This window comes from Drosophila rhopaloa, unplaced genomic scaffold (assembly GCF_018152115.1).
Source record: "Drosophila rhopaloa isolate 14029-0021.01 unplaced genomic scaffold, ASM1815211v1 contig_133, whole genome shotgun sequence".
Lineage (NCBI taxonomy): Eukaryota > Metazoa > Arthropoda > Insecta > Diptera > Drosophilidae > Drosophila > Drosophila rhopaloa.
In genome coordinates this window covers 310,613-338,398 of record NW_025335010.1, presented here as the reverse complement: position 1 = coordinate 338,398, position 27,786 = coordinate 310,613, and the positions used below count along the sequence as shown (strand labels likewise).

The window sequence follows — 27,786 nt, the reverse complement described above, 5'->3', positions numbered from 1 at the left end:
ATCGTTTTATTACTATGAACTTGAAATGTTTCTCTTACAAAATATAAATATAGTCGCGCTGTTAAAGTAGATCGTCGTACTTTGCGATATTCGTTTTTCGCTCTCTGACGTTACTCGCGTCGTTGTCGTTCCACACCACTAGTGCTGGAAAACAATCGATAGGACTATCGATGTTTCTTAAATTTTCTAAGCATCGATGGTTCTTTAGCAAGTATCGATTGTTTTTATGGCATATGTGCATTGAGGACTAGAGCTGCAAAAAAATCGATAGTAGCACCATCGATAGTTTTGAATTTTTGCGGAGTAAACATCGATACTATCGCGATAATATCGCCCAGATGTAAACATTAGGGGTATTCATGTAAAACCAATATAATAGGGGCATTCCTTTAGGCAATTATTTATTAAAAATAGTGTAATTAGGAAAATTTTAATTTTCAATTATTTACAATTAAAAACACAATTAGTTTAATTTGTTTAAATTTAAGTGAGACCTTTTCTTTAATAGCTTTGGTAGGATTAATTCTAATACTTTTCCTTTGTAAGGAACCAGTTTTTGTTTATAAACAAAAGAATATTAACAGTCTTTGGTTTTAACGATGCCCGTCGATCGGATATAGTAAGGCCCGCCTTGGAAAACATTCGTTCAGATTCCGTGGAAGTTGCGGGAATGCACAGTCCCTGCTTTGCGCTTATAGCCAGTTGGGGCATCTCTTGTTCATGTTGCTGCAGTTAAAAAAAAAAAAATAATAATAGAAAGAATAGAAAGAATTAACTTACCTTCCAATATTCTAAAGGATCATGAGTTTCTTCTAAGTTCATGCGTTCGAAATACTGCCTTAGCTGTATGATTGACTCAACTTTATTAGATCTTTGCTTCAAATCAATATTTTGTTTCACAAAATGAAGTAGCGACGTTTTTTGTTTTGGTGGTTCCGGAGTGAAAGTGGGTTCCTTATTGGCTTGAGGGAGAGATGAAATTGTTTTCTCGAGGAGAGAAACGGCTTGCTTGCATTAAAATGAGACCGGAAACCCTCTTTTTTAAATCGAGGGTCCAAAATTTTAGCCAAGCGTGTGAAGGACCGTTCTTCATAAGGAAATAGTCGTTTTTTACACTTCTCTATTAAAAGGTGGCACAGTGTTTTCCCTTCTGCTGTCCTTAACTGGTCGCATTTTTCATTTAGACTTTGGACAAGTCCATTTGAAATGGGAATTACACTGGACACAGTCACTTTTGTGCTCGAAGACAATTGCTTCGTTACTTCATCAAACGGAGCCAGCAGGTCTTTCAAATCCTCCAATAAAGTAACATCGTCTGCTGCCAGCGGCTCCGGCGCCTTGGACAAGCTAAGCAGCATTGGTGAAATAAACTCTTTGGTTAAGAGTATGCGCTCGACCATTTGGAAAGCGCTGTTCCAGCGTGTGCATACCTCCTGTTTCAGGCTGTATGGCTTGCCGAGACCTTGAGCTATTTTGAATTTTTCATAGGCAATTGTGCTGCTTTTAAAAAAGGTCACTATTCGCTTGCATTTAGCTAACACTGTATGAATCTCTTTTATAGCAAGGCAGTCTTGTATAACCAGGTTAAGGACATGAGCATAGCACGGAAGATGTCTTTTCTCAAGAAGTTCACATGCCTTCACCATGTTGCTAGCATAGTTACGGATAAAACTATTGCGCAAACTTTTGGCAACAGATTCCATTTTATCAGTTCTGCGCGCAATGATGATGCGATATTGTCAGCAGAATGATTTGTTGCACATAGGAGTGGCTGTGTTGCCAATACTGCCGAATTTAGCTGGAAGTTTCCGTCAATGAAGTGAACAGTTATGGTCAAATGACCAGTGTTGGCTTTGCTTGTCCAGCAGTCCGTTGTAATCGCACACTGATCGACTTTGTCAAGCATCAACTGTAGTTTTTCACTGAGCTCTATGTACATGTTTTTCATTTTCACGTCCTGTAGCGTTGTGCGTGACGGCAATTTGTAGCGCGGATCTAACAGCTTGACAAACTTCCTAAACCCTTCGTCCTCCACAATAGAAAAAGGTTGTATGTCCTTAGCAATCATGCCCATCAACGCCATATCAAGACTTGCTTTTCGGACCGAATTGCTGTCGTACTCATCGTTAGTAAACAATGTCTTTATTGTCGGTTGTGTGGCCTTGTACTGGCTGTGAGTTGGGTGGAATCTCCTTAAATGGTCAGCAAGGTTGCTAGTGTTTCCGCTAGTTTTGTAAACTTTTTTACAAATTCGGCATTTTGCTTGTCTACCATCTTTTGTTTTCTCAAAGAGATCCCACACCGAACTTGCCAGTCGGCTCAACTTTTTCAAAGATTTCTCTTGCGCCTTGCCCACTTCTTCAATACCTTTCGATGCTGTCTGCTCCACATCCTTGTCTCCATCTTTTGTGAAAAAAAAATATTTGTGAATTTAATCTCTTAATATCTTTTCCATCCACTTACTTTTTCCCTCGCCATCCATTTTTAAGGAACCACCGAAACCACCAAAATTTGAATATTGCTGTCGAAAACAAAAAAAAAATTAGTAAATATTTAATTTTTCGCATCCAAACGTGTTTACCTTCTTAATTCTTCGAAATCCAAGTGATGAAAATTTTTTGTAATACTATCGTGATAGTCTGAAAAATATCGGAGACGGTCACCGGCGGCCAGCCATCGATATTATCGATAGTACCATCGATTTTTTTGCAGCTCTATTGAGGACAACGTGTAGGTAAAATTGGTTTTGTGTCGCATTATTTTAATTTTATTAAATGTTTAATGACATGTAGTGAAATATACTCTCGACTATTGGAAGGTAATATTGAATGCAATATAATTGTACAAGTTAACTGTGGTCACCCAAACTGAGTCTTTAACCACAGTTAAGTCAACAATATCGCTCCTGCCAAATTGCTGATCTAGCGACTGGCCGGAAGCTCGTGTACAGACGGCAAACACAGCATGTTTTCGTGGCCGCTGTGAGCTTCTGTTAGCTATAAGCCAAATCCTTATATTCAGTCTTGTTTTAAATTTACTTAAATAAAGAGCTATTGCTCATAAACATTAATCCGGCCATCGCCGTTCTTATATTTTCAAAACGCTTACTGAGCTGAACGCCAGGGGCATAGGAGGGCAGTTACCCTCTCACCGTAAACCTTAATTGGCAACACACAGATACTCTACAGTATCAATCTTCCCGAAGCTAAGTGGACCAGCAAGCGGCACCCTCATTCAGGGCGGCAACCATTTTCAGTCTTCCCCAAAACTACGTGGCCCAGCAAGTGGCACCTTCTCACCCAACAGCATCAACGAGAAGACGGCAGCCACCCGGCGACGAATATTAAATCAATTGGCGCTCAACTAGTGGTAATTCGTTTCCCTACTGGATAAAACTAAATCAACTTGGAAGTTGAAAAGTGACGGCGGCGCGAGAAAAGTGCAGCCGTAAAACATTTTTCTACACACAATTTACAAAACATGTATGTTGGCCCTTCGTCAAAATCTTTTAAGTCTTCGAACAAAAATGTATATAATTTCGGATCAGGGTAAAATCGCAGGAAAACAAGCATTAAATTCTATCCCTGTCACAAGTGAAGTGAATTTTTCAAAGAATCTCATATTTGATTTAACAGCCACAATTTAGTTATTTTTTTTTTGTATCCGGTGGAGGAAATTTACCCCATAAAATATAAAAAATAAATATATATTGTTATTATAATATATTGCACATAATTATCCCTGCGAAAAGGTATTAACAAAAATAATACATTTATGAGTTATACAAATTATACCCCTTTTTTTTATTAACGGCGCATTGATATTTTGCCTGATTTTTTTCACTGTGTACTCAAATTATTTTTGTATCCAGAGGCGCATACATTCCGTTCGCCGGGCGTTTCAGTGATCTGCAGACATTGTTATTGTTTTTTTCGCCCCGCTTATTGCAAGGAAATACGAGCCCCAAAGACTTTCGACTTCGTCTTTGTGTCTCTGTTTGTGTAACGCTTTTGCTTATGCGCACAGGTTTCTGTGCGGTTAAATTCGTCTGCCCATGAGTTCTCCGTTTCTCCGATATAGGAGCAGTAAACAATAATTTCGACGCGATTGTAAATAGCTTGGACTTCAGATACAGTGACAAGCGACCGATGCATGTCATCGAGCAAGAGTTAGGCACTCTAAGACAGGGTGACCTAACTTTGTTACAGTACTACCTTATTGACGACCAAGGTCAATATGTCAAATGAAGCGGCTATGGCTAATGTATTGTGCGATAAATTCCGTGAAGACGCTTTGGGGGTATTTGTCTCCGGGCTAAAGCTTAGCCTCACGGATGTGCTTTTCTTGGCAAAACCTAAAGACATCAGTTCTCGCCTTGGCACAAGAAGTCGTGTTAAACCATGAAAGGCATATCTTCGCAAACACGTTTGCAAGAAATCAAGAGGATAAGGATCGTAAAGCGACTCAAAAGGCGCCAGAGCGTCAGCAAGACAAGGTCCCCTCTCAATAAAATCAACAATTTGGTGCCGGTAAGAACCAACATTTTAGTAGGGAACTTTTTGTGCAAACCCATTCTGAACCGCGTAACAGTAGGCCCACACAGGAACACATGGATGTTAACCCATCCTTCTCAAAAATGTTACAACATCCCCCAGCCCCAAAATACCAGAATAGGAGACATGCCACGTCTGAACGGACAAATATCCAAAAAAAAACAAAGGGTTAATCATGTCACTCAGAGCGGCAGGCAGGCAAAAAAAATAACGCTAGCATAGTCTCCAGTGCAGCGGCAAAAATCGTTGATGATGCCATTGAAAAATACGCATATGGCATATCCCTTCTACCCGTCCTCAGACGAAGAGTAGCGGGGAATGTTTTGAGATTCCTTATAGACACGGGCGATTCCAAAAACTTTATTACACCTTACAAGGAGCTTAAGGGAGTCCGTCCAGTGGAAGTCCCTTTTAACATTCATTCGATCCATGGCACAACCAAAATAACACAGAAATGCCTTGTTCTGTGCCATTCTTTGTTCTATCGGACTTATCAATGTTCGATGCGATAATCTGCCTCGACCTGTTAAAACAGGCTGGGGCATCGCTTTGCTTAAAATCTGGCAGTCTTAAATGGGCACGGAGGTCGAAGAAATTTCCCTCCCTGCGCTGATGTCCATTTTACTAACGTAGATTGTTCTAATGCACCCACTTTAATTAAAGGCGCCTTAATGAAAATGCTTAAAAGCAGAAAGTAGGCCTTTACGGAACCCAAATGAGGCTCTACCGTATAATACCTCGGTAATAGCCACAAGAAGAACAGAAAATGAAGAGCCCATTTATGCCAAACTGTACCCATACCCCATAAGGGCGTCCGATTTTGTTAACAAAGAAATTCAAAATATCCATATATATGAAAAGATGAAATGGTTTGTTACTCATTTCATCTTCCCCTTCTTGTACATGCGCAACTAATCGACTTTCGCAAACTCAATGAAAAAACGGTGTTTGATAAGTACCCCATGCCAAATATCTCAGGCCAGGTTATCATCAAACTATGTTTGCGGAACGCGATCGTGAAAAAACTTCTATTTCGGTAAACGGGGGAAAGTATGAATTTCGAAGACTCCCTTTTGGTCTGAAAAATGCAGCCAGCATATTTCAGAAGTCTATTGACAACATTTCACGGGAACAAATCGGCAAATTTTGCTACGTTGTGAAGTGATTATTTTTTCGGAAAAGGGAGGGAGTTATTAGCCATCATATGGGCTCTAGTCAAACTACGGAACTATTTATACGTGGTGAAACCAATAAACATCTTTACTGATCACCAGCCTCTGAATTTTGCGGTGTCGGAATCGTAAATTAAGAGATGGAAATCGCGCATTGACGAGTCCGGGGGGGGCGAATTTTCTACAAGCCCGGAAAGAAAATATTTTTGCTGATGCACTCTGACGGCAACAACCTAATGTCATGGGGGACCAGGAAGCTGAATCGTGCGCAGCCACTATACACAGCGAACTCTCCCTGACCCACACAATCGAAACAACGGATAAGCCCTTAAATTGCTTCCAGAATCAGATAACTCTGGAGGAGGCAAGCTTTCCGTTAAAACGTAGCTTCGTCTCTTTGGAAACAAGAGACGGCATGTGACTAACTTCTCCTGCAAAGAGTTATTACTTTATGAGCTCGCAGACATAATCGTTCCTAAGGGCGTAAACGCCAACCATTGTGATTTTTACACGCTGGCAAAGGTACAGGACGAACTTGTTCGGCAATTTCCAGCCACGACATTTTGGCACTGTAAAAATCGTGTGACATATATTTTTGCAGTCGCTGAGGGACGGAAAATTCTCACCGTCGTTCGGCTCAAAGGTCGGCTCAAGAAAATGTAAAGCAGGTACTCTCTAAGTACTACTTTCCAGGAATGCCCAAGCTAGTTACAGAAATCATAGCGAATTGCAGATGACGGACAAAACCACTCGCGAAGCGGATAAGAGACCCCTATCTCCGACATCAGAAGTGGGATCCCCATCGCCACAAGAACATTCTGACAGCGTGTTGCAGACAATTTTAAAGACACAAAACCTAGAGTTGCTGAAAACTGTGCAAAAAACATCGACTGCAGCCCCGCAAAATATTTCTGTGACATTGCCTATGTTTAATCCTGATGCGCCTGGGACCGATGCCGCAGCGTGGTGTAAAACCGTGGATATGATCATATCCGAGCGTCCACTGGAAGGTGGAGCACTAGTCATGGCGCTTAGCAAATCGCTGCTTTGCTGGAATGTCATGGCTGGAATTCAAATATTTGTTTTTACACCGCTATGAAGGCATCGAGCCACCGTCTGCCGTCTTGCTCAATATTCTCAACGGACGGCCGAATCAAACGAGTCCTTGTCAGTATATGGTACTGTAACTGGTAACTGGTAGTAAATATCATCAGATACCTATTTACACTGATTCCATCGAGAAAACAGATTTCCTGACTCCAGAAAGCCAAAACGAATTCCTTGCTATGCCATTCGGCTTGAAGACGCTTCGTCATTATTTCAAAGAGCGTTAGTACGAGCCTTAGGCATACTCGTATGCATGAATAGAGTATCACGGGTTTTATATTAAAGATGGCGAAATCAAGCCCAATCCTAGAAGAATAGAAGCTCTATCCCCATTAAGTCAACCAACTACTGCCACGCAGTTAAGACAATTTATAGGTTTGGCTTCATATTTCAGACAGTTTGTTCCGCGATTCTCTGAACAGATGAAACCATTGTATCAGCTAACTTCTAAGGTAAATGGGTTTGTTTGGAAGGAGAATCACGAACAAATACATAACAGGATTATTGATGTCTTGACAAGTGACCCGGTGCTGACCATATTCAACCCTGAGCTTCCGATCGAATTGGATACAGACGCCAACGTAGATGGCTACGGTGCAATGCTCCTTCACAGGATTGACGGCAAAAGTAGGGTGATCGAATATTTCAGCAAGTGTACTTAGAAGTGGCTTTAGAATCAAAATATCATTCATATGAGCTAGAGACTCTAGCTGTGTATAATGCTGTAAAACATTTGCGACATTATCTGCATGGTGGAAAGTTCGTCGTTCATACTGACTGTAATTCCTTAAAAGCGAGTCGCACCAAGCACGTGTACACCGATGATGGGCTTTCTTGCAGGCATTCGATTTTAGCGTAGAGTATAGAAAGGGAAATCAAATGGCACACATATGCCCTCTTCCCACAGAGTCCATCCGTTCGAAACGGTTGGGATTTTTGACAAATGTGAAACTCCGATTCCCACAGAGCACATCCACCACCCACCATCCAATAACAGCTGATCTGAACAGCTGTAGCTCATCATTTTAGCCCGTTGCACTCTGCACAACATTTAAAAAGAGGACAACAGCGTTATAAATTATACTTGGTAACAGACTGCAAGTGATCTATGCGAACAACCAAATCGAACTAATCGGTCTGCCGATTTTTGCCAGCCTGCAGAAAAAATATGAACCGCTTTTGCCCAATATTGTCTAACTGGTAAGAAATCAAGTTCATTATATATAAATGTTTGTTTTTTGGTTTATAATAATTATATATTTTATTTCATTTTTAATGTTCTGATCCATGTGGTGAGTACGGTATGCGTCTAGGAAAGAGTGGAGCAACACCTAATGCTGCCCCACGGATAAATCAGAAATTAATTAATTATTACAAGTAAAAACAGCATTTTTTGAATTGGCGCCTTCCTTTTCCTAAAGTTACCCGCCATTATTTTTTTAAATTTTCGTAGTGAATGTTTTAATTTTCACTGTCTAGAAGAAGAACTCAGAGTTGCACCGAAAAAACATCGCCTAACTATCGCATAAAAAAGTCCGTCAAATTTGGATGGGGAACTAACTGGGAATTTAGGACATAGGTATAGTTGATATCATGACACAATTAAATGGAAATGAGATGCATGTTGACAGAGCAAAAACTTATGAAATTATAACCGGATAGTTGTATCGCAAAATTCAAAGAAGTGGCAAGACTCGCTGCTTACCAGTAATTCCGAGAGCCTTTAGGTGGTCGGTCATTAATCATGTGAATGAGGCTCTAATGAATTTTGGATGGCAGAAGACTCTTAACAATGTCTATGAGCAATATTGGTTTGAAAGTATGTCAAAGTACGTCAGAAAATTTGTGGAAAACTGTATAACCTTTAATCTCTCTAAACCCCCAACAGGCAAGGTGCAAATGGAACTTTCACTCTTTTAGACTAGAAAAAATAAAAAATGTAAAATTTTGAAGAGACTGTTGTCATAGCAGAATGTTTGTTGTTTAAAAAAATGGAGGGAAAAGGGAAAACCCAAAAAAATAACGCCGCAAAAATAGTGCGAGAAATAAGTTAAGCTTTGAACTTTACATAACCAAATAACAAGGAGTAAATTAAAAAAACACTTTCTTGGAAATTCAAAGTTCTTGGCTACTCTGTTTTTTGTGCTGGGGCTTTCATTTCATTTTTGATCTAAGAAACACTCTGCTCTGATATCAGACACTTTAAAAACAAAAATATTTGTATCTTTTTGCTAAAGCGTGACTAACGTTCATCCAGACTTAATTTCAGGTGGTTGGCAACGCGATGTATTTTGTATACCCTTGCAGAAGGTATTATAATTTCAGTCAAAAGTTTACAACGCAGTGATGGAGACATTTCCAACCCTATAAATAATGTATATTCTTGATCAGCATGACCAGGAGAGTCGATCAAGCCATGTCCGTCTGTCCGTCTGTCCGTCCGTCCGTCCGGCCGTCCGTCCTTCCGTCCGTTCTTCCGTCTGTCCGACCGTTCCTACTTGTTCGTAGGTAGTATATAAGTCAGTACGAGACGGATCAGGCGACTATTTCATATAGCTTTCATAGGAACAATCGGATACCCCTCTGTAAGCAAAAAATAGCTAATGTTCAATTCCACAGGTTCGGACTCATATTTTATCTCTTCCTATCCCTGGCGTCGGCTCACATGTCTGATTATTCGCAGGCCAGGTACATTCCCATCGTTGATGGCCAAATCTTAGTTTGGGAGGAGTTCGTATTTGTCACACATACATCGAACCTCTCAGAATATGCGCGCGTGGTGGAAGAAAGAAACAACATGATCGACATGTTTCCACTATCCCATATGAAAAAACTTCTTAGCGTAGATACCGCTCACCTCCAGGACTTGTTAGAGCCGTTGGGCGTTCATCACAGAGCAGCTAGGAGTTTAGATTTCTTAGGATCAATGCTAAAGGTCGTAGCAGGGACAGAGACGCCGGTGACTTTGAAAAAATTAGATTTACCGAAATGAAAATAATTGAGTCAAACAATAGGAAAATTCAAATAAACACCAAAATTCAAATCAGATTAATCAACTAAGCTCCACTGTTAATCAAATTCTGAGATCGGCTACAAGATCACAAGTAGACACTGGACATTTGTACGAGACACTACTTGCTAGAAACAGAATGCTGATGATGGAATTACAAAATTTAATGGTTGAAATAATCCTTGCCAAAATAATATTGTTAGTCCGAATATTTTTCACGAAGACTTAAAATCAGTTTGGGTTGAGGAACCCACCAGTAAACCCTCATCATCTTCTACGACAGGCCGTGATAAATGAGACCCTCTTCACCAACCATGCTAATGCTCAGAAGAGAACTCCAGGGGCAGCAAGTTCCACATTGTTGAATATCACCGTCAACCAAGATGTTCTCAGACTCCCGAACCTTCACCGTGTGAGTGAACGAAATTTGGAGTTCAGAGAAGAGATCGACAACCACCAAACGTATCTGCATTGGTCTCACTTATCAACGACTCACAAGGGCAAAAAGATCCGCGATCCAAATAAGAGAGGTGATTGGTGATTTAGGATCGGCCGAGGTCAGCCTTAACTTCAAAAGGGGGAGTAGTTAACTGTGGTCAGCCAAAACAGAGTCGTTGACCACAGCCAAAACAGAGTCGTTGACCACAGTTACTTCAACCATATCGCTCCGGTCAAATTGCTGATCTAGCGACGGGCCGGACGCTCGTGCACAGACGGCAAACGCATCATATTTGCTTGGCCGCTGTGAGCTTCTGTTAGCTATAAGCCAAGTCCTTATATTCAGTCTTGTTTTAAATTCACTTAAATAAAGAGCCATCGCCGTTTGTTGAGAAATAGATCGGTCATTTAATATTTGTTGAGAAATAGATCGGTCATTTAATATTTGCCTATAATAGCACCTAGTTAAACGCTCATCATTGTTTCCTTTTCTACATAAAAGCTTTAAGCTCACACGCATAGCCGAAATTGCAGTAGATCTGCATTAGTATTGAAAGATCACGCGTTTTTCTGCATTCTTTTTGTTTTGGGGCATTCATATAGTTAACTTCACCGCAACCGCTCGCTAATCGCAAAACATATTGTAAAACCGCTTAATATTAAAAAATCTCAAAACCTATATATAAAATAATAAAGTGCATTTCATTCATAATCACCGTAGTCAAATAACTCCCTTCCGCTTTTTTGATCTTTACTCAATGCTTTATAAAAATTGATACAGTGAACGGATTTAGCTAAAATATGCGTCGTTTTGTACGATAATGTGTTCATTATCATAATACCCTCTCGTAGAAACTTACCTCCTTATTTGCGAAAAACTCTGACAGCCACTTTCCACAACCCTCTTTTGAGGCCAACTTGCGGCACCCAAACTTCCAGCTTTTTTTCTATCCAGCTTTCTGCAGATGGTTTAAAACGGTTTGGTGAGTTAGTCACCAATCTATCTCCTCGGCGATGTCACGAGATGTCACATGCCGGTCTAGCTCGATTTTTCCATGATTTGATCGGTATTCGTCGTCACAGGTCTACTGCCGGCTGTCTTATCCATGGTGTCGTTTGCACCGGCTCTGAATCGTCGAAACCATTCCTCCGCGGTTCGAAGTGCTAGAGTACCATCGCCTAAAACACCCTTAATCTCACGGAATGTTTCTCTAGCGGATTTACGTTTCACGAAGGAAAACTTTAAAACAGCGCAAATTTCGGCGTTAGCGAACTCCACGCTTACACATGTATAACTTTTCAACGTAATAACCAAACTTGTTATGAATAGCGTCGTTTTGTAGATTAGGGCAAGACCCCTCAATCGATATATAGCATTGCCCGATACCGATATGTAGCGCTTTGCACAAAGCCGCCAAATTCAAAAACCAAAAAAAGCGGAAGGAAGGTATTTGACAACCTGATATTTTCAACACTCTTACGGAGCTGAAGGCCAGGGGCATAAGAGGGCAGTTACCCTCTCACCGTAAACCTTAATTGGCAACACACAGATACTCTACAGTATCAATCTTCCCGAAGCTAAGGGGACCCGCTAGCGGCACCCTCATTCCCGGCGGCAACCATTTCCAGACTTCCCCAAAGATACATGGTTTACCTTCAAAAACATCGATGGTCCCAAACATCGAGTATTTTCCAGCTCTACACACCACTCGCTATCCAGCTCGAGAGTTGCCACCCTATTGGTATTCAATAATTCGGGTTTAGAACTGCTTCTTGAGACTGGTGTCCAACGGAAACTCTTAGATGCACTATTCCAATGACCTTAAATTAAGGTATTGGTATAAAAGGCCTCAACTTCATTAAATCATTGTACTTCGATGATGACCCCAAATAAGGTCATTCGGAAAGAGCTATTGTCGTAGTTGAGGTGTTTTGCTGCGAGAAACGAATGCAATGGTTAACGGAGTTAATAATGGCAATTATACTTTCCCAATAAGACCACACAAACCTCATTCAATTACCTTTTTTTTGTGTACTTTCACACATTACTGTAGACGAATAAAATACCAAACGTATTCATATGTTGACTTTGTTTTTGGTTGACTAGGTTGGGTTAAGAATTGAATCATCAGTGAGCTAATTTAAATGGTTCGGTTAATGGGCTTCATAAGCGGTATTTATCTAAACCTCGGCAAGCGAGGGCCCGCTTCGACCAATCATTGCTGTAGCTAGTCAGTCGGTCGCTCGGCACCGTCGTCTTCCGAGACTTCGTGTCAGAATCCACTCGTGCCAAGATGCGCTCCCAAAATATGATTAGTTCTTCTGCAACTTTACTCGGCTAGCATATGCCACCTATTGTTCCACTTGCTGTGTTAGGACGGCGCCGAGCCCGTAGTCGCTCGATTCCGTTTGCAGTTGGAAACCAAGAGCATCAGAGCCACCCTTCCTCAGCGGGTACATTTGTTGTACTACGGCGACCCCCAAGTATGAATAAAGTTCCTTGCAGACTGCCAGTATATCTGGTTCGAGCAAAATCCCAATAACAATAGTTTCATTCATGATGTTGGATGTGTTCAAATCGAATGTCAAAAAAGAGCACACATTTATATTTGGCTATCATATATGTGCCAATTACGAAGCCGATCGAAATTTATTTTGGCATCCAGCCCCCAATACCAAGAATGAAAATGCGCGTTATCAAGTTGGTCGGTATGTGAACTGCAACGAAGTGATTCAGCGTGTATTAGTGTTTCCTATTCACGAACTTGAGTCTACTGTGGTGCATATGGCGGTGCATCTGGAAAAAGTCAACGGGTAGAATTTATAGCTTCGTGGAATGATACATTAAGAATTTTAAACGACGGAAGCAAGGTTCTATGACAATTCTTAAAGCAATCATCAAAACTTTTTGAAGTCAGCAACGCACTTTATTTCCTGCTATCATTTTGACATACTTTCCATTGCACGCATCAAACCTGTGCCAAAATCCATCTTTTCCGTTATTTGTTCATTCGCCTGATAATAAAACTAAAAATGTCGTCTATCACAAATTGCTTTTTTGAAATGAAATTATTGCACAAAAACATCTGGCCAAAAAAGGAAATTAAACAAATACTATTTTTTTATTTATATTTATAATCCTAATAAAAAATTGAATTTAAGGGGACCCCACAAATCGATTTTTTTATTTAATTCGAACCTATAACTATTCAAGAATGTTCCTTTAAAATTTCAAGTGAAAATTTCAAAAACTTTAGAAGATAAAGCCGATTTATGGTGGACGATTTATGATTGAACGTAGGTATGTTTTTACCCAAGAATTTACTTCTCAAATCTTGAAACTCGTTTTTTTACGACTGGCGCATGAGGTTACTCAAAAACTATTAGTCCAATCGGTTCCAAATTTTAAAACGTTATACTATACATATATAGCTATGGTATGAACTAGGATAAAGCAAATCGGTGAGGATTTTCTTTACTTTTCAACTTGATTTGTGGCGATTTCCAAAAAAAAATTTCAATGGTCCGCCATTTTGTTAATTTTTGTAGGAAATTAATAATCCTAGTTCATACCAGAGCCAAACATGTACTCTTCCTAAACCCGTTGGAATTTTTGGTTTCAGATGTTCCAGTGAGCGGAAATCACATGCGCCGACAAAAAGAAGGGCTTTTGTTTAATGACAGAAAACAAAAAACCAAAAAAAAAATGATGTAAAATTGTTTTCTTCTTTTTTAAGATTTCAAATAAATGGATGCAAAGCTACAAGCCTAAAAAATAATATATGTTCATTTACCAGCCCATTGAAAATCATCAAAATTTTGAAATTGACAATTAACACTCCAAACATAACACCCAATATTCTTTACCATGTTTCTACGGTATCTTGCAATTAGCGAACGTAAAATCATTAATTTTATTATAATGTTTACGGGAAATTTAATATTTTAATTATATATGACTTATGATTAAGCCGATGCGACTTTAAACTCAAGATTATTTTTTATAAGCATGTTTTTTTTTAACTTGACAAGATACTTACAAGTGTATCTGTTAAGCTGTGTTTAATTCTAACAAAAACTAACATCTCAAAGGTAGGTTTTTATAAATGAATTCGGGTATTAACTTTTCGGGTCTTCTTAGGTAGAAAACTCTTGTATATATTTAACACATATACAATTTAAAATTTAAATTTTCTTCTGATTCCCACTGGCATGTGAAAATCTCAATTGACATTATTTTTCTTTTATTATAGCGCAGATATGTGATCAGGATGTTCACCGTTTTCAAATTTATTCCACATACGTAAAAACAATTTTTCTAATCCTTTGGCATATTGCGCGCAATCAAATAACGGACTATCCACACGTGCTTTCCATACTTTTGCTCGTAGGGCTTTCAAATATTCTTTTTTTGTTCCCAGACGTATAGCAATATTTTGGTATTCTTCTCTTGTACGAGCTATTAACTCTGGACATCCAAGAGTAGCAAGTTGAGAGGCAGCAACTCTGAAAAAAAATGATAATATAAAATTAGCATTTTGAGTACTCAGTTGATAATTTTGTAAAGTTAATCTTCTTAAAGATCGTATTTTCAAAGTTTTTTAATGCTTACTTATGAACATAAAATATGGCTTACCTCGTGAAAACTACAAAAAAAAAGGTTTGCGCAGACAAGCTATCAATGTTGATTGTTTCGGATATAACAGCAATTAACTAAAAAATATATATTCGCAGTTATGCATGTATTTTCGAGTTATAACTGGATTAATCTAAAATAAGAAAGGAAAGCTAACTTCGGGCGGAGCCGAAGTTGATATACCCTTGCAAAATATTCTCTAAATTATATTCTCCAAAATTATTCATATGATGCATTCTTAATACTCATACTTCTTTTGAATTTGACATAACGACCCTTTTCAGCCTCTTTTATAATGCAAGGGAGTGACAGTATCGGGCAGTTACGGTCATAGAATTAATTATATAGGATATAGTCGGCCGATCCTTATAAGTTAGGAAGTTGGGATTCAATCAATTCGACCTACCAAATTTCATTAGGATCGACCGACTATATCCTATAGCCGCCATATAACTGATTGATCGGAAGTGCCATAACTTTGGAGTTTGTTTCATAAGGATTTCATAAGAATCAGCCGACTATATCCTATAGATGCCATATAACTGAACGATTGGAAATGCCATAACTTTGGTGTTTTTAAAGTTAGGAAGTTGGGATTTGTTATGAGTATTAAGAATGCATCATAGGAATAGTTTTGGAGAATATAATTTACAGAATATTCTGCAAGGGTATATCAAGTTAGCTTTTCTTTCTGGTTTATTCATCAAAATGTTCCTTTGAGATATAGTAGGATAGCAGTGCAAATCGACATAGCTTTATTGGTTTTAGTAATATAGGCATAGAAATCGAAATGTCGTTTTTATTAACTGCATGGATAGTTTGCTTCCTTTCTTGTTTGCCTTGTTTTAACATTGCTGTTATTGTTTTGGTCCAGTGTGACCCTATAGTAATACACGGAAATTACCAAACTACACCATGGCAAGAAGAGTCTGCCGGTGTATAAAGAAATTAAAAAAAGAGTTGTTTTTTAGTTTACTGATAATTAATTGGTAATTTAAAGTTTTATTTTTGATTTTGAAACTAAGTTTTATTTTTATTAATAGTGTGTTTTGTGAAACTCAATTCACCTTGACGCTTTGAAGTGTTCACAGGTAGTTTATTAGAAAAAATCCACTTACAATATTGGGCAGTGTTTCAAACTATGAGTCAGGAATGAGTCTCCCAATAGTGGGCCGTCCTAGTATCCAATTGTCAGATGGTCTGGATAGTGTCAGGGCAACTCGTTTTGTATGTGTGAGAAGTCTTGTTTTGTCTTGTATTCGTGATAGATTTACAGACAGGAATAATTTAGATATCGAAATATAGTGGAGTTTCCTGTATAGTAAGGGGCGTTTATCAAAAACAAAAAATTTTGGTTTGGCATGAGGCCAAACCAGTGTACCAATTTCAAAAAAATAACTTCCAATCTCCTTCTTTCCTATCAGAATGCAAGAGGCTTGCGTAGCAAGCTCACTAAATTGTATTCTGAAAGGCTTTTCTTTGCATCTCATATTATTGTGTTTACCAGGTGGTTAAAGCCGAAGATCTTTAGCTCCGAAGTTTTTCCAGGTAAGTACACAATATATTGGTATGACCGTCCCTCTAGACGAGGAGGTGGAGTCTTAATTGGAGTTGATTCAATTCCATTGAATTTATTTGTGAAAAGTTATTGCTTCCTGGTAGCTCTATATACATAACTTGCTCATATACATATTCCGCCGTTGTCTGAACTACCTGATTATTTAAATCACCTTTCCGTTATTAAGCTTTCCGATAGGGATCAGTTGGTAGTTCAAGGTGATTTTAATATACTTGGAGTTACCTGGTCCATTGAGGATGGATCGAATGTCTTACTACCTATAACACAGCATGATTTTATTGACGGCCTGCTTGACATATCCTTATCTCAAGTAAACCATGTTCGAAATTCACTAGGTCGCCTTCTTGATTTGTGTTTTGTATCAAATCCTGAAGGTGTGTTTCTGTCCAGAGTAGTACCACTCACGCAACCTGAAGATCCATATCACCCTACAATCGAACATTCATTTGATACGGGAAGAGTTATAGAAGAAAAATCAGAAAAATCCAAACGAATACATTGTTTTCGCAAGGCAGACTTTCTGGGGCTAAATAATTTTATTTCTGGCTTTAATTGGTCTGATCTTTACTTATGCAATAATATGTCCGATGCAGTTAATGGTTTTTGCACTGCAATAAAATCATTTTTTAATTCCTGTGTTCCGTGGTACTATCCGTCAATTTTCAATAAATCACCTTGGTTTAGCAAAGAGTTGACACACTTAAGAAATGTAAAGTCCAGACTTTTTAGGAAATATAAAAATACCGGTTCTCAATTTGTTTTTACTAGATATTTAAGTGCTCGGTCAAGATTTACCGTGCTTAATGCTCAGTGTTATAATAGTTACTTAAACCGTTGTAAGGTCCAGTTCTCTCAGGACCCGAAACAGTTTTATAATTTTGTTAACACCAAGCGTAAATCTAATTCTTATCCTTCCACGCTGTCGTTCGAAAACAGGACGGCAACCACAGATCAGGCCATAGCCGATTTATTTGCCCAATTTTTTCAAACGACCTATCTACAAATATAACACCCACTTTAACAAAAGCTGGATATACCCGTTTATCCGGGAGCTCTCTAAAACTTCCCAAAATTTGTAACAAGTTAGAAGCCAGTAACTATAGAGGTATTTCTAAGTTGTCAGCTATTCCTAAGCTTTTTGAAAAATCATTACTTCTCATTTGCAGCACCTTTGTAGATCAATCATTTCTCCGTGTCAACACGGATTTATTAAACGTAGGTAACACGGAGAATTTTAGAAATTGAATTTTTAAAAAGGACCTTTTGTGACCTGCCATTCAGATAACTTGAGATTCATTTAACTAGATCGACTGGAAAACCTATCAAGTCAAGTTTTTGAACAAAAGTTAGTGATTTACAGAGTCAAATGCTTTACTAAAGTCAGTGAAATGACTTCTGTTTGAAAACTACTATTGAAGCCCTTTGTCACGATCATATAGTAACATACCCACACCCACATATCTACCACATAAAGTAACATACACACACCCACATATCTACCACATAAACATATTTACATTACGCATTTGTCACACCCAAAATCATCGGCTCCCAAGAGTCGCCAATTAATATAAACATCCTCTTGAGTTATAAACAAATGAAAGAACCCCAAATTGTCGGCTCCCACGACTGACCAATTAATGTAAACATCCTCTTGCATTATAAACAAATGTCCCCAAACTCCAAAAAGCTTTTATCCCCCAATACTGTAAAATTGCAGACGCAGCTCAAACCTAGATCACTCTCTTGCTCAGTGCTCTCATTTTGGACACTCTCAATTTATCAATAAAGTTCTTTCTCCCAATCGAAGGTTTGATAAGCGCCAGCTTAGTTTTTAAGTTTGAGTTTTAAGTTGTATCTTGTAAGGAGCAGACCTATCTCTCCCAGTTCGCGTTTACACTATTTTGATAAATAAAAATTAAATCCCGAATTTGTTATTGGCGCAGTCGGTAGGATATAACTTTTTATACGGTTATATCCTTAAAGAACCCAAACGTCGTTCGTCCCAGTGCAATTATAAACCAGCTATCGCAGTGTCGGTTTGTGTCGCTAATATACGAACGGAAACCTCAATTTTTTGCAACACGCTATCGAAGCTCAGGTTGCGAGGTTTTTTTTAACAAAACATAAATCTTGACCCGTGTGACTGTCAAGTAACTAAAACAAAAAAAAAAATAATAAAAACAAATTTTTTGCAAAAACCCGTTTTATTGTAAAAGTTAGTGCCTTTGTTCGTAACACAAGGGTTACTAAAAAATAAAACACCTTAGTTCTCCCCCACCAGTGGTAAGAGACAAGGTATAACAATTTTAAATCAAATTCATAATACAAAACTTTTAAAATTGTGAAAAATTTATAAAACTAAATAAAAAAACCAAAAATGGCAGAACCAGTGCTATTATTGTCAGAAAACCATCTAAATCAAGCCCTGAACCAAATCAGGCAAGTGCCGCAATTTGGAGGCAACACGCTCGAACTCAGCCCGTTCATCAGGAGGATAGACTTCATCCTGGAGTTGTACCCCACAACATGTATACGCCAGTCGAGCGTATTCTTCAGTGCGATTGAAATGCAGCTTCACGGAGATGCCCAGAGGATATCTCAACTATCAACAGCCAGATGCTGGAGGGATTTAAGGAACGCCCTCATCAACGAATATAAAACCCAGACGCCCTGCGAAGAACTACTAAGACGTCTGTATAACACCCCCTTTCCTGGGTGTATACGTAAGTTTGTTGAGGACATTGAGTCCAAATCTTTTGTAATATTAAATAAATTAGCCTTAGAAAATAACGCTTCAAATACAATTTTATACACAAATGCTCTTAATAATACAGTTAAAGATGTTATTATGAAAAAATTGCCAGACAGACTTTTTATGACATTGGCTAGGTATGATATTACTAATGCTAATAAACTAAAATGTGTAGCACAACAAGAAGGTTGTTATGAAACATTTTATTCAGATCGAACAAAGAATTCACAAAGTCAAAACCAAGATAAGAGAAATTATCAACCCCAACAAAATACTAATAAACAACAAAACTATAATTCCCAAAACCAATACAGACAGCAGAATAATATTTCCCCAAATCAATATAAGCAACAGGCTAGTACATCTCAAGGCCAACATAAGCCTAATTATAATAAAAATAACAGCGAAACTTTTTATAAAAACCACCCATTATATCAAGCAACAAAACAAGAATTCCAACAAAAATTAAATTATAATCAGGTTAGGAATCCTATAAATTATCAATCACAACAAAATGGGGCTAATGCTCCTAATCGACCAATAAAAAGAAATCGCGAAAGTACGAGTGGCCATATGAAAATGGATACCGAAAATTTTCATCAACAAGCCTCGGACACCGAACAGGAAATAGAAACCCTTACATACGAATCATCATGAATAACCAAGAGTTCCGATGTGTTGTAGACACAGGCTCTTCTATTAATTTAATTAAAGAAAATTACTTTCATTTTCCAACCAAAAATACACCTCTTAAAATTCATACCATAAATGGTAATATTCAGTTAAATAAATCCGTGTCCTACCATGCCAGTAAGCTTTGTCCGACCAAACAAACATTTTGGGTCCATAATTTTTCCGATAGATATGATATGCTCATAGGAAGAGAATATCTCGAAGCTTGTAACGCAATTATTAATTATAAATGCAAAACAGTTAATTTAAACGGTTATCAATTTGGAATGAGATTTAATTATAACGATTTCGAATATAAACAAGGAGAAGCAGAAATTGATTGCTGCGATCCCCCATTTTCAACAGATACACCTTTTAATTTTGCAATAAATAACGACTTGCAAGAAACCAATAAGTTTAGATTAGAACACCTTAATGACGAGGAAAAAGATAATCTTAAGAAAATTTTATATGAATTTAGCGACATACAGTACAAAGAAAGTGACAATTTGACTTTCACTAGTACTATCAAGCATGTCATTCATACAAAAAATGAGCAACCGGTTTACTACAAACCATACAAATATCCTCAAGCTTACGACCAAGAAGTCGATTCGCAAATGAGAGATATAATTCGAAAGTCAAATTCCCCTTATTGCTCACCCATTTGGATAGTACCAAAGAAAGGTGATGCATCTGGAACAAAAAAGTTCCGTATCGTAATTGACTATCGTAATTTAAATGAAATTACGGTAGATGACAAATACCCTATCCCGGTCATGGATGAAATATTGGACAAACTTGGTAGATGCCAATATTTTACCACTATTGACCTTGCAAAAGGTTTTCACCAAATACAAATGGATAAAAATTATATTCCAAAGAAAGCTTTTTCCACCAAAAATGGCCATTATGAATATACTCGTCTGCCCTTTGGATTGAAAAATGCCCCTGCTACCTTTCAAAGGTGCATGAACAATCTCTCAGAAGATTTGATCTACAAGGATTGTTTGGTCTACATGGACGATATTATCGTGTACTCCACTTCATTGGAGAAACATGTATTATCTTTGCGAAAGGTATTTGAAAAATTACGAGAAGCTAATCTCAAGCTTCAACTCGACAAATGCGAGTTTATGAAAAAGGAAACAGAATTCCTTGGACATATTATAACAACAACTGGTATAAAACCAAATCCTCTCAAAATAGAGGCAATACAAAATTTCCCTATACCCAAATCCCCAAAACAAATAAAATCCTTTTTAGGTCTTTGTGGATCTTATAGGAAATTTATCCCAAACTTTGCTAAAATAGCAAAACCAATGACAACAAAGCTTAAAAAAGTTGTAACTTTAAATATAAAAGATAATGATTATGTACAAGCGTTTGAAAAACTTAAACTTTTAATAATGTCCGATCCAATACTTATATACCCAAATTTCGAAAAACCATTTTCATTAACAACAGATGCAAGTAATATTGCTATAGGAGCAGTACTATCGCAAAATCATAAACCAATCTGTTATGCCAGCAGAACTCTTAATGAACACGAAATTAATTATTCTGCAATAGAAAAAGAACTTTTAGCTATTGTCTGGGCCACCAAATATTTCAGGTCCTATCTTTTTGGCAGAAAATTTCTGATCCTAAGTGATCACAGGCCTCTAGTATGGCTCAATAATATCAAAGAACCTAATATGAAATTACAACGCTGGAAAATCAAACTAAATGAGTTTGATTATGAAATAAAATATTTGCCCGGTAAAGATAACCATATGGCAGACGCCTTATCTAGAATAAGAATAGAGGAAGCCTATTTAGGAGAGACTTCCAGTAATTCAAATACAATAACAACAGTAGCTACAGTGCATAGTGCACCAGAAGATAACCAAAACCACATTTCAATAACAGAAAGACCACTGAATTATTATAACAGACAACTAGAATTTATAAGAGGAGACTTAAATGAAGTCGAAGTAATTAATTATTTTCATAAAACAAAAATCATAATCTATATAGTAACATACCCACACCCACATATCTACCGCATAAACATATTTACATTACGCATTTGTCACACCCAAAATCATCGGCTCCCAAGAGTCGCCAATTAATATAAACATCCTCTTGAGTTATAAACAAATGAAAGAACCCCAAATTGTCGGCTCCCACGACTGACCAATTTATGTAAACATCCTCTTGCATTATAAACAAATGTCCCCAAACTCCAAAAAGCTTTTACCCCCCAATACTGTAAAATTGCAGACGCAGCTCAAACCTAGATCGCTCTCTTGCTCAGTGCTCTCATTTTGGGCACTCTCAATTTATCAATAAAGTTCTTTCTCCCAATCGAAGGTTTGATAAGCGCCAGCTTAGTTTTTAAGTTTGAGTTTTAAGTTGAATCTTGTAAGGAGTAGACCTATCTCTCCCAGTTCGCGTTTACACTATTTTGATAAATAAAAATTATATTTTTTTCAAAGTGCTAAATCCCGAATTTGTTATTGGCGCAGCCGGTAGGATATAACTTTTTATACGGTTATATCCTTAAAGAACCCAAACGTCGTTCGTCCCAGTGCAATTATAAACCAGCTATCGCAGTGTCGGTTTGTGTCGCTAATATACGAACGGAAACCTCAATTTTTGCAACACGCTATCGAAGCTCAGGTTGCGAGGTTTTTTAAAAAAAAAAAAATTAATAAATCTTGACCCATGTGACTGTCAAAAATAACTAAAACAAATTTTTTGCAAAAACCCGTTTTATTGTAAAAGCTAGTGCCTTTGTTCGTAACACAAGGGTTACTAAAAAATAAAACACCTTAGTTCTCCCCCACCAGTGGTAAGAGACAAGGTATAACAAATTTAAATCAAATTCATAATACAAAACTTTTAAAATTGTGAAAAATTTATAAAACTAAATAAAATACCAAAAATGGCAGAACCAGTGATATTATTGTCAGAAAACCATCTAAATCAAGCCCTGAACCAAATCAGGCAAGTGCCGCATTTTGGAGGCAACACGCTCGAACTCAGCCCGTTTATCAGGAGGATAGACTTCATCCTGGAGTTGTACCCCACAACATGTATACGCCAGTCAAGCGTATTCTTCAGTGCGATTGAAATGCAGCTTCACGGAGATGCCCAGAGGATATCTCAATTATCAACAGCCAGATGCTGGAGGGATTTAAGGAACGCCCTCATCAACGAATATAAAACCCAGACGCCCTGCGAAGAACTACTAAGACGTCTGTATAACACCCTCTTTCCTGGGTGTATACGTAAGTTCGTTGAGGACATTGAGTCCAAATCTTTTGTAATATTAAATAAATTAGCCTTAGAAAATAACGCTTCAAATACAATTTTATACACAAATGCTCTTAATAATACAGTTAAAGATGTTATTATGAAAAAATTGCCAGACAGACTTTTTATGACATTGGCTAGGTATGATATTACTAATGCTAATAAACTAAAATGTGTAGCACAACAAGAAGGTTGTTATGAAACATTTTATTCAGATCGAACAAAGAATTCACAAAGTCAAAACCAAGATAAGAGAAATTATCAACCCCAACAAAATACTAATAAACAACAAAACTATAATTCCCAAAACCAATACAGACAGCAGAATAATATTTCCCCAAATCAATATAAGCAACAGGCTAGTACATCTCAAGGCCCACATAAGCCTAATTATAATAAAAATAACAACGAAACTTTTTATGAAAACCACCCATTATATCAAGCAACAAAACAAGAATTCCAACAAAAATTAAATTATAATCAGGTTAGGAACCCTATAAATTATCAATCACAACAAAATGGGGCTAATGCTCCTAATCGACCAATAAAAAGAAATCGCGAAAGTACGAGTGGCCATATGAAAATGGATACCGAAAATTTTCATCAACAAGCCTCGGACACCGAACAGGAAATAGAAACCCTTACATACGAATCATCATGAATAACCAAGAGTTCCGATGTGTTGTAGACACAGGCTCTTCTATTAATTTAATTAAAGAAAATTACTTTAATTTTCCAACCAAAAATACACCCCTTAAAGTTCATACCATAAATGGTAATATTCAGTTAAATAAATCCGTGTCTTACCATGCAAGTAAGCTTTGTCCGACCAAACAAACATTTTGGGTCCATAATTTTTCCGATAGATATGATATGCTCATAGGAAGAGAATATCTCGAAGCTTGTAACGCAATTATTAATTATAAATCAAAAACAGTTAATTTAAACGGTTATCAATTCGGAATGAGATTTAATTATAACGATTTCGAATATAAACAAGGAGAAGCAGAAATTGATTGCTGCGATCCCCCATTTTCAACAGATACACCTTTTAATTTTGCAATAAATAACGACTTGCAAGAAACCAATAAGTTTAGATTAGAACACCTTAATGACGAGGAAAAAGATAATCTTAAGAAAATTTTATATGAATTTAGCGACATACAGTACAAAGAAAGTGACAATTTGACTTTCACTAGTACTATCAAGCATGTCATTCATACAAAAAATGAGCAACCGGTTTACAAAAAACCATACAAATATCCTCAAGCTTACGACCAAGAAGTCGATTCGCAAATGAGAGATATGATAAAACAGGGAATAATTCGAAAGTCAAATTCCCCTTATTGCTCACCCATTTGGATAGTACCTAAGAAAGGTGATGCATCTGGAACAAAAAAGTTCCGTATCGTAATTGACTATCGTAATTTAAATGAAATTACGGTAGATGACAAATACCCTATCCCGGTCATGGATGAAATATTGGACAAACTTGGTAGATGCCAATATTTTACCACTATTGACCTTGCAAAAGGTTTTCACCAAATACAAATGGATGAAAATTCTATTCCAAAGACAGCTTTTTCCACCAAAAATGGCCATTATGAATATACTCGTATGCCCTTTGGATTGAAAAATGCCCCTGCTACCTTTCAAAGGTGCATGAACAATCTCTTAGAAGATTTGATCTACAAGGATTGTTTGGTCTACATGGACGATATTATCGTGTACTCCACTTCATTGGAGGAAAATGTGTTATCTTTGCGAAAGGTATTTGAAAAATTGCGAGAGGCTAATCTCAAGCTTCAACTCCACAAATGCGAGTTTATTAAAAAGGAAACAGAATTCCTTAGACATATTATAACAACAACTGGTATAAAATCAAATCCTCTCAAAATAGAGGCAATACAAAATTTCCCTATACCCAAATCCCCCAAAACAAATAAAATCCTTTAAGGTCTTTGTGGATTCTATAGGAAATTTATCCCAAACTTTGCTAAAATAGCAAAACCAATGACAGCAAAGCTTAAAAAAGGCGTAACTTTAAATATAAAAGATAATGATTATGTACAAGCGTTTGAAAAACTTAAACTTTTAATAATGTCCGATCCAATACTTATATACCCAAATTTCGAAAAACCATTTTCATTAACAACAGATGCAAGTAATATTGCTATAGGAGCAGTATTATCGCAAAATCATAAACCAATCTGTTATGCCAGCAGAACTCTTAATGAACACGAAATTAATTATTCGGCAATAAAGAACTTTTAGCTATTGTCTGGGCCACCAAATATTTCAGGTCCTATCTTTTTGGCAGAAAATGCCTAATCCTTAGTGATTACAGGCCTCTAGGATGGCTTAATAATATCAAAGAACCAAATATGAAATTACAGCGCTGGAAAATCAAACTAAATGAGTTTGATTATGAAATAAAATATTTGCCGGTAAAGAAAACCATGTGGAAGACGTCCTATCTAGAATAAGAATAGAGGAAGCCTATTTAGGAGAGACTTCCAGTAATTCAAATACAATAACAACAGTAGCTACAGTGCATAGTGCACCAGAAGATAACCAAAACCACATTTCAATAACAGAAAGACCACTGAATTATTATAACAGACAACTAGAATTTATAAGAGGAGACTTAAATGAAGTCGAAGTAATAAATTATTTTCATAAAACAAAAATCATAATAACATATAAAGAGATGACAATAGAATACGCAAAACAATTAATAATTGAATACTTTTCTAATAAGAAAAGCGTAATATATTTTCCAATTGAAACAGACTTTTTAATTTTTCAAAAGGCATACGTTGAAATTATTTCCCCAGATAACTTAACTAAAACAATGAAAACTAATAGTAAATTAATAGATATTAACACTTACGCAGAATTCAAAGAAATTATTATTAAAACACACAGAGAACTATTACATCCAGGAATAGAAAAACAAACAGCACTTTTTAAAGAAAAATATTATTTTCCCGATCACCAAAAATTAATTCAAAATTTTATTAATGAATGCGAAGTATGCAACATCGCAAAAACAGAACACAGAAATACTAAATTAGAATTCGAAATAACCCCAGAAATTTTTAATCCAAGAGAAAAATATGTCATTGATTTTTATATGATAGATAATAAACAATTTTTATCTTGTATAGACATTTATTCAAAATTTGCCACCTTAATAGAAGTCAACAGTCGAGATTGGTTAGAAGCAAAAAGAGCATTAACTAAAGTTTTTAATGAAATGGGTAAACCAAACCAAATTAAAGCAGACAAAGATTCAGCTTTCATGTGTGCAGCATTGCAACTTTGGTTAAAATCTGAAGATGTTGTTATTGATATAACAACAAGCAAAAATGGAATTTCTGACGTTGAGAGATTTCATAAAACGGTAAATGAAAAGTTAAGAATCATAAACAGTGAAACAGACATAGAAAATAAGCTAACAAAATTTGAAACTATTCTTTATGTCTATAATCATAAAACAAAACATAACACGACAGGCAGAACTCCTGCAGATATTTTTATTTTCGCTGGAACTCCAAAATATAATACACAGTCAAATAAAATCAATAAAATAGAAAAACTAAATGAATCACGAAATAAATTTGAATTTGATACTAGATATCGACAAGCTCCACTAGTAAAATCAAAAACCACTAATCCGTTTAAAAAGACAGGAAAAATCACAAAATTAGATGATAATCATTACGAAGAAGTTAACAGAGGAAGAAAAATAATACATTATAAGTCTAAATATAAGAAAACAAAGAAAATTAACGAAAATAAATACGATAATTCCAGATGCACGCCAAATGAAAACCAAACCTAACTTGTTGATCAACACTATCAACATCTTATTAATTTTAATACATTTTACAAACCAATACTAATCAAATATTGATAATTTCTCATATCCCAAAAGACATTATAAAAACTTCAATATTCAAAATTTTGCCTTACCCAAATGAATTTAATGACATATTAACAGAACCTTTAGAAGACAAATATTATTTTCAAAATAATCAAATATTTTCATTTAACACAAAAGAAAGAGTTACAAATAAATGCATTATAGGAATATTAAACCAAGCCAATGCCGAATGTAAATACACAAAAATGTATAAAAAATATGAAACAAATTATATAGAGCCAAATATTATAATTACTTGGAACTTACCGAAAACTATTTTAAACCAAACATGTATAAATCAAGCAATAGTTGTCGAAGGAAATAAAATCGTAAAAGCATTTAATTGTTCTGTACAAATTGAAGAAATCTTAATAACAAATACTATAATGGATTACACACAAACTATTTCTGTTAACAATAATGTAACAATGATAGAACCACTGTCAATAATTGAAGCAAAAGATATAATAAGAATACATACAAGAAAAAATAACACATTTCAAATTATAATACTTACTATTTTAATTGTAATAATTATAATTTTAATTATTTACTTCATCTATAAATTTAAGAGTATTCCGAGAAACATTATAATTAAATATAAAAATCAAAAAAAAAAACAATACTAAGAACCCA

General features: G+C 36.5%; 2 protein-coding genes across 6 annotated transcripts in view; both read right to left on the bottom strand.

Moving 5' to 3' along the window:
* Positions 1–262: 262 nt before the first annotated feature.
* LOC108041881 (E3 SUMO-protein ligase ZBED1-like) lies at positions 263–3,626 on the bottom strand. 2 transcript variants are annotated; one of them, XM_044456577.1, is made up of 4 exons: positions 2,582–3,626; positions 2,464–2,521; positions 781–2,403; positions 263–726 (listed from the first exon to the last, which is right to left on the bottom strand). In XM_044456577.1, exons 2-3 carry the CDS (start codon positions 2,480–2,482, stop codon positions 1,640–1,642), a joined length of 783 nt encoding a protein of 260 aa, XP_044312512.1. In that variant the 5' UTR covers positions 2,483–2,521; positions 2,582–3,626; the 3' UTR covers positions 263–726; positions 781–1,639. The 2 variants fall into 2 exon arrangements, with proteins under 2 accessions (XP_044312512.1, XP_044312513.1); XM_044456578.1 differs by having other exon boundaries at positions 2,464–3,626.
* Positions 3,627–14,137: 10,511 nt separating this feature from the next.
* The window catches only part of LOC108042362 (UDP-N-acetylglucosamine--peptide N-acetylglucosaminyltransferase 110 kDa subunit), a 177,457-nt gene continuing 163,808 nt past the window's right edge, over positions 14,138–27,786 (bottom strand). For all 4 annotated transcript variants that reach the window (XM_044456581.1, XM_044456580.1, XM_044456583.1 and 1 more), the window contains one exon: positions 14,138–14,786. In XM_044456581.1, coding sequence (XP_044312516.1) covers positions 14,528–14,786 — 259 coding nt within the window. In that variant the 3' untranslated portion in view covers positions 14,138–14,527. The remainder of the gene's footprint in view (positions 14,787–27,786) is intronic.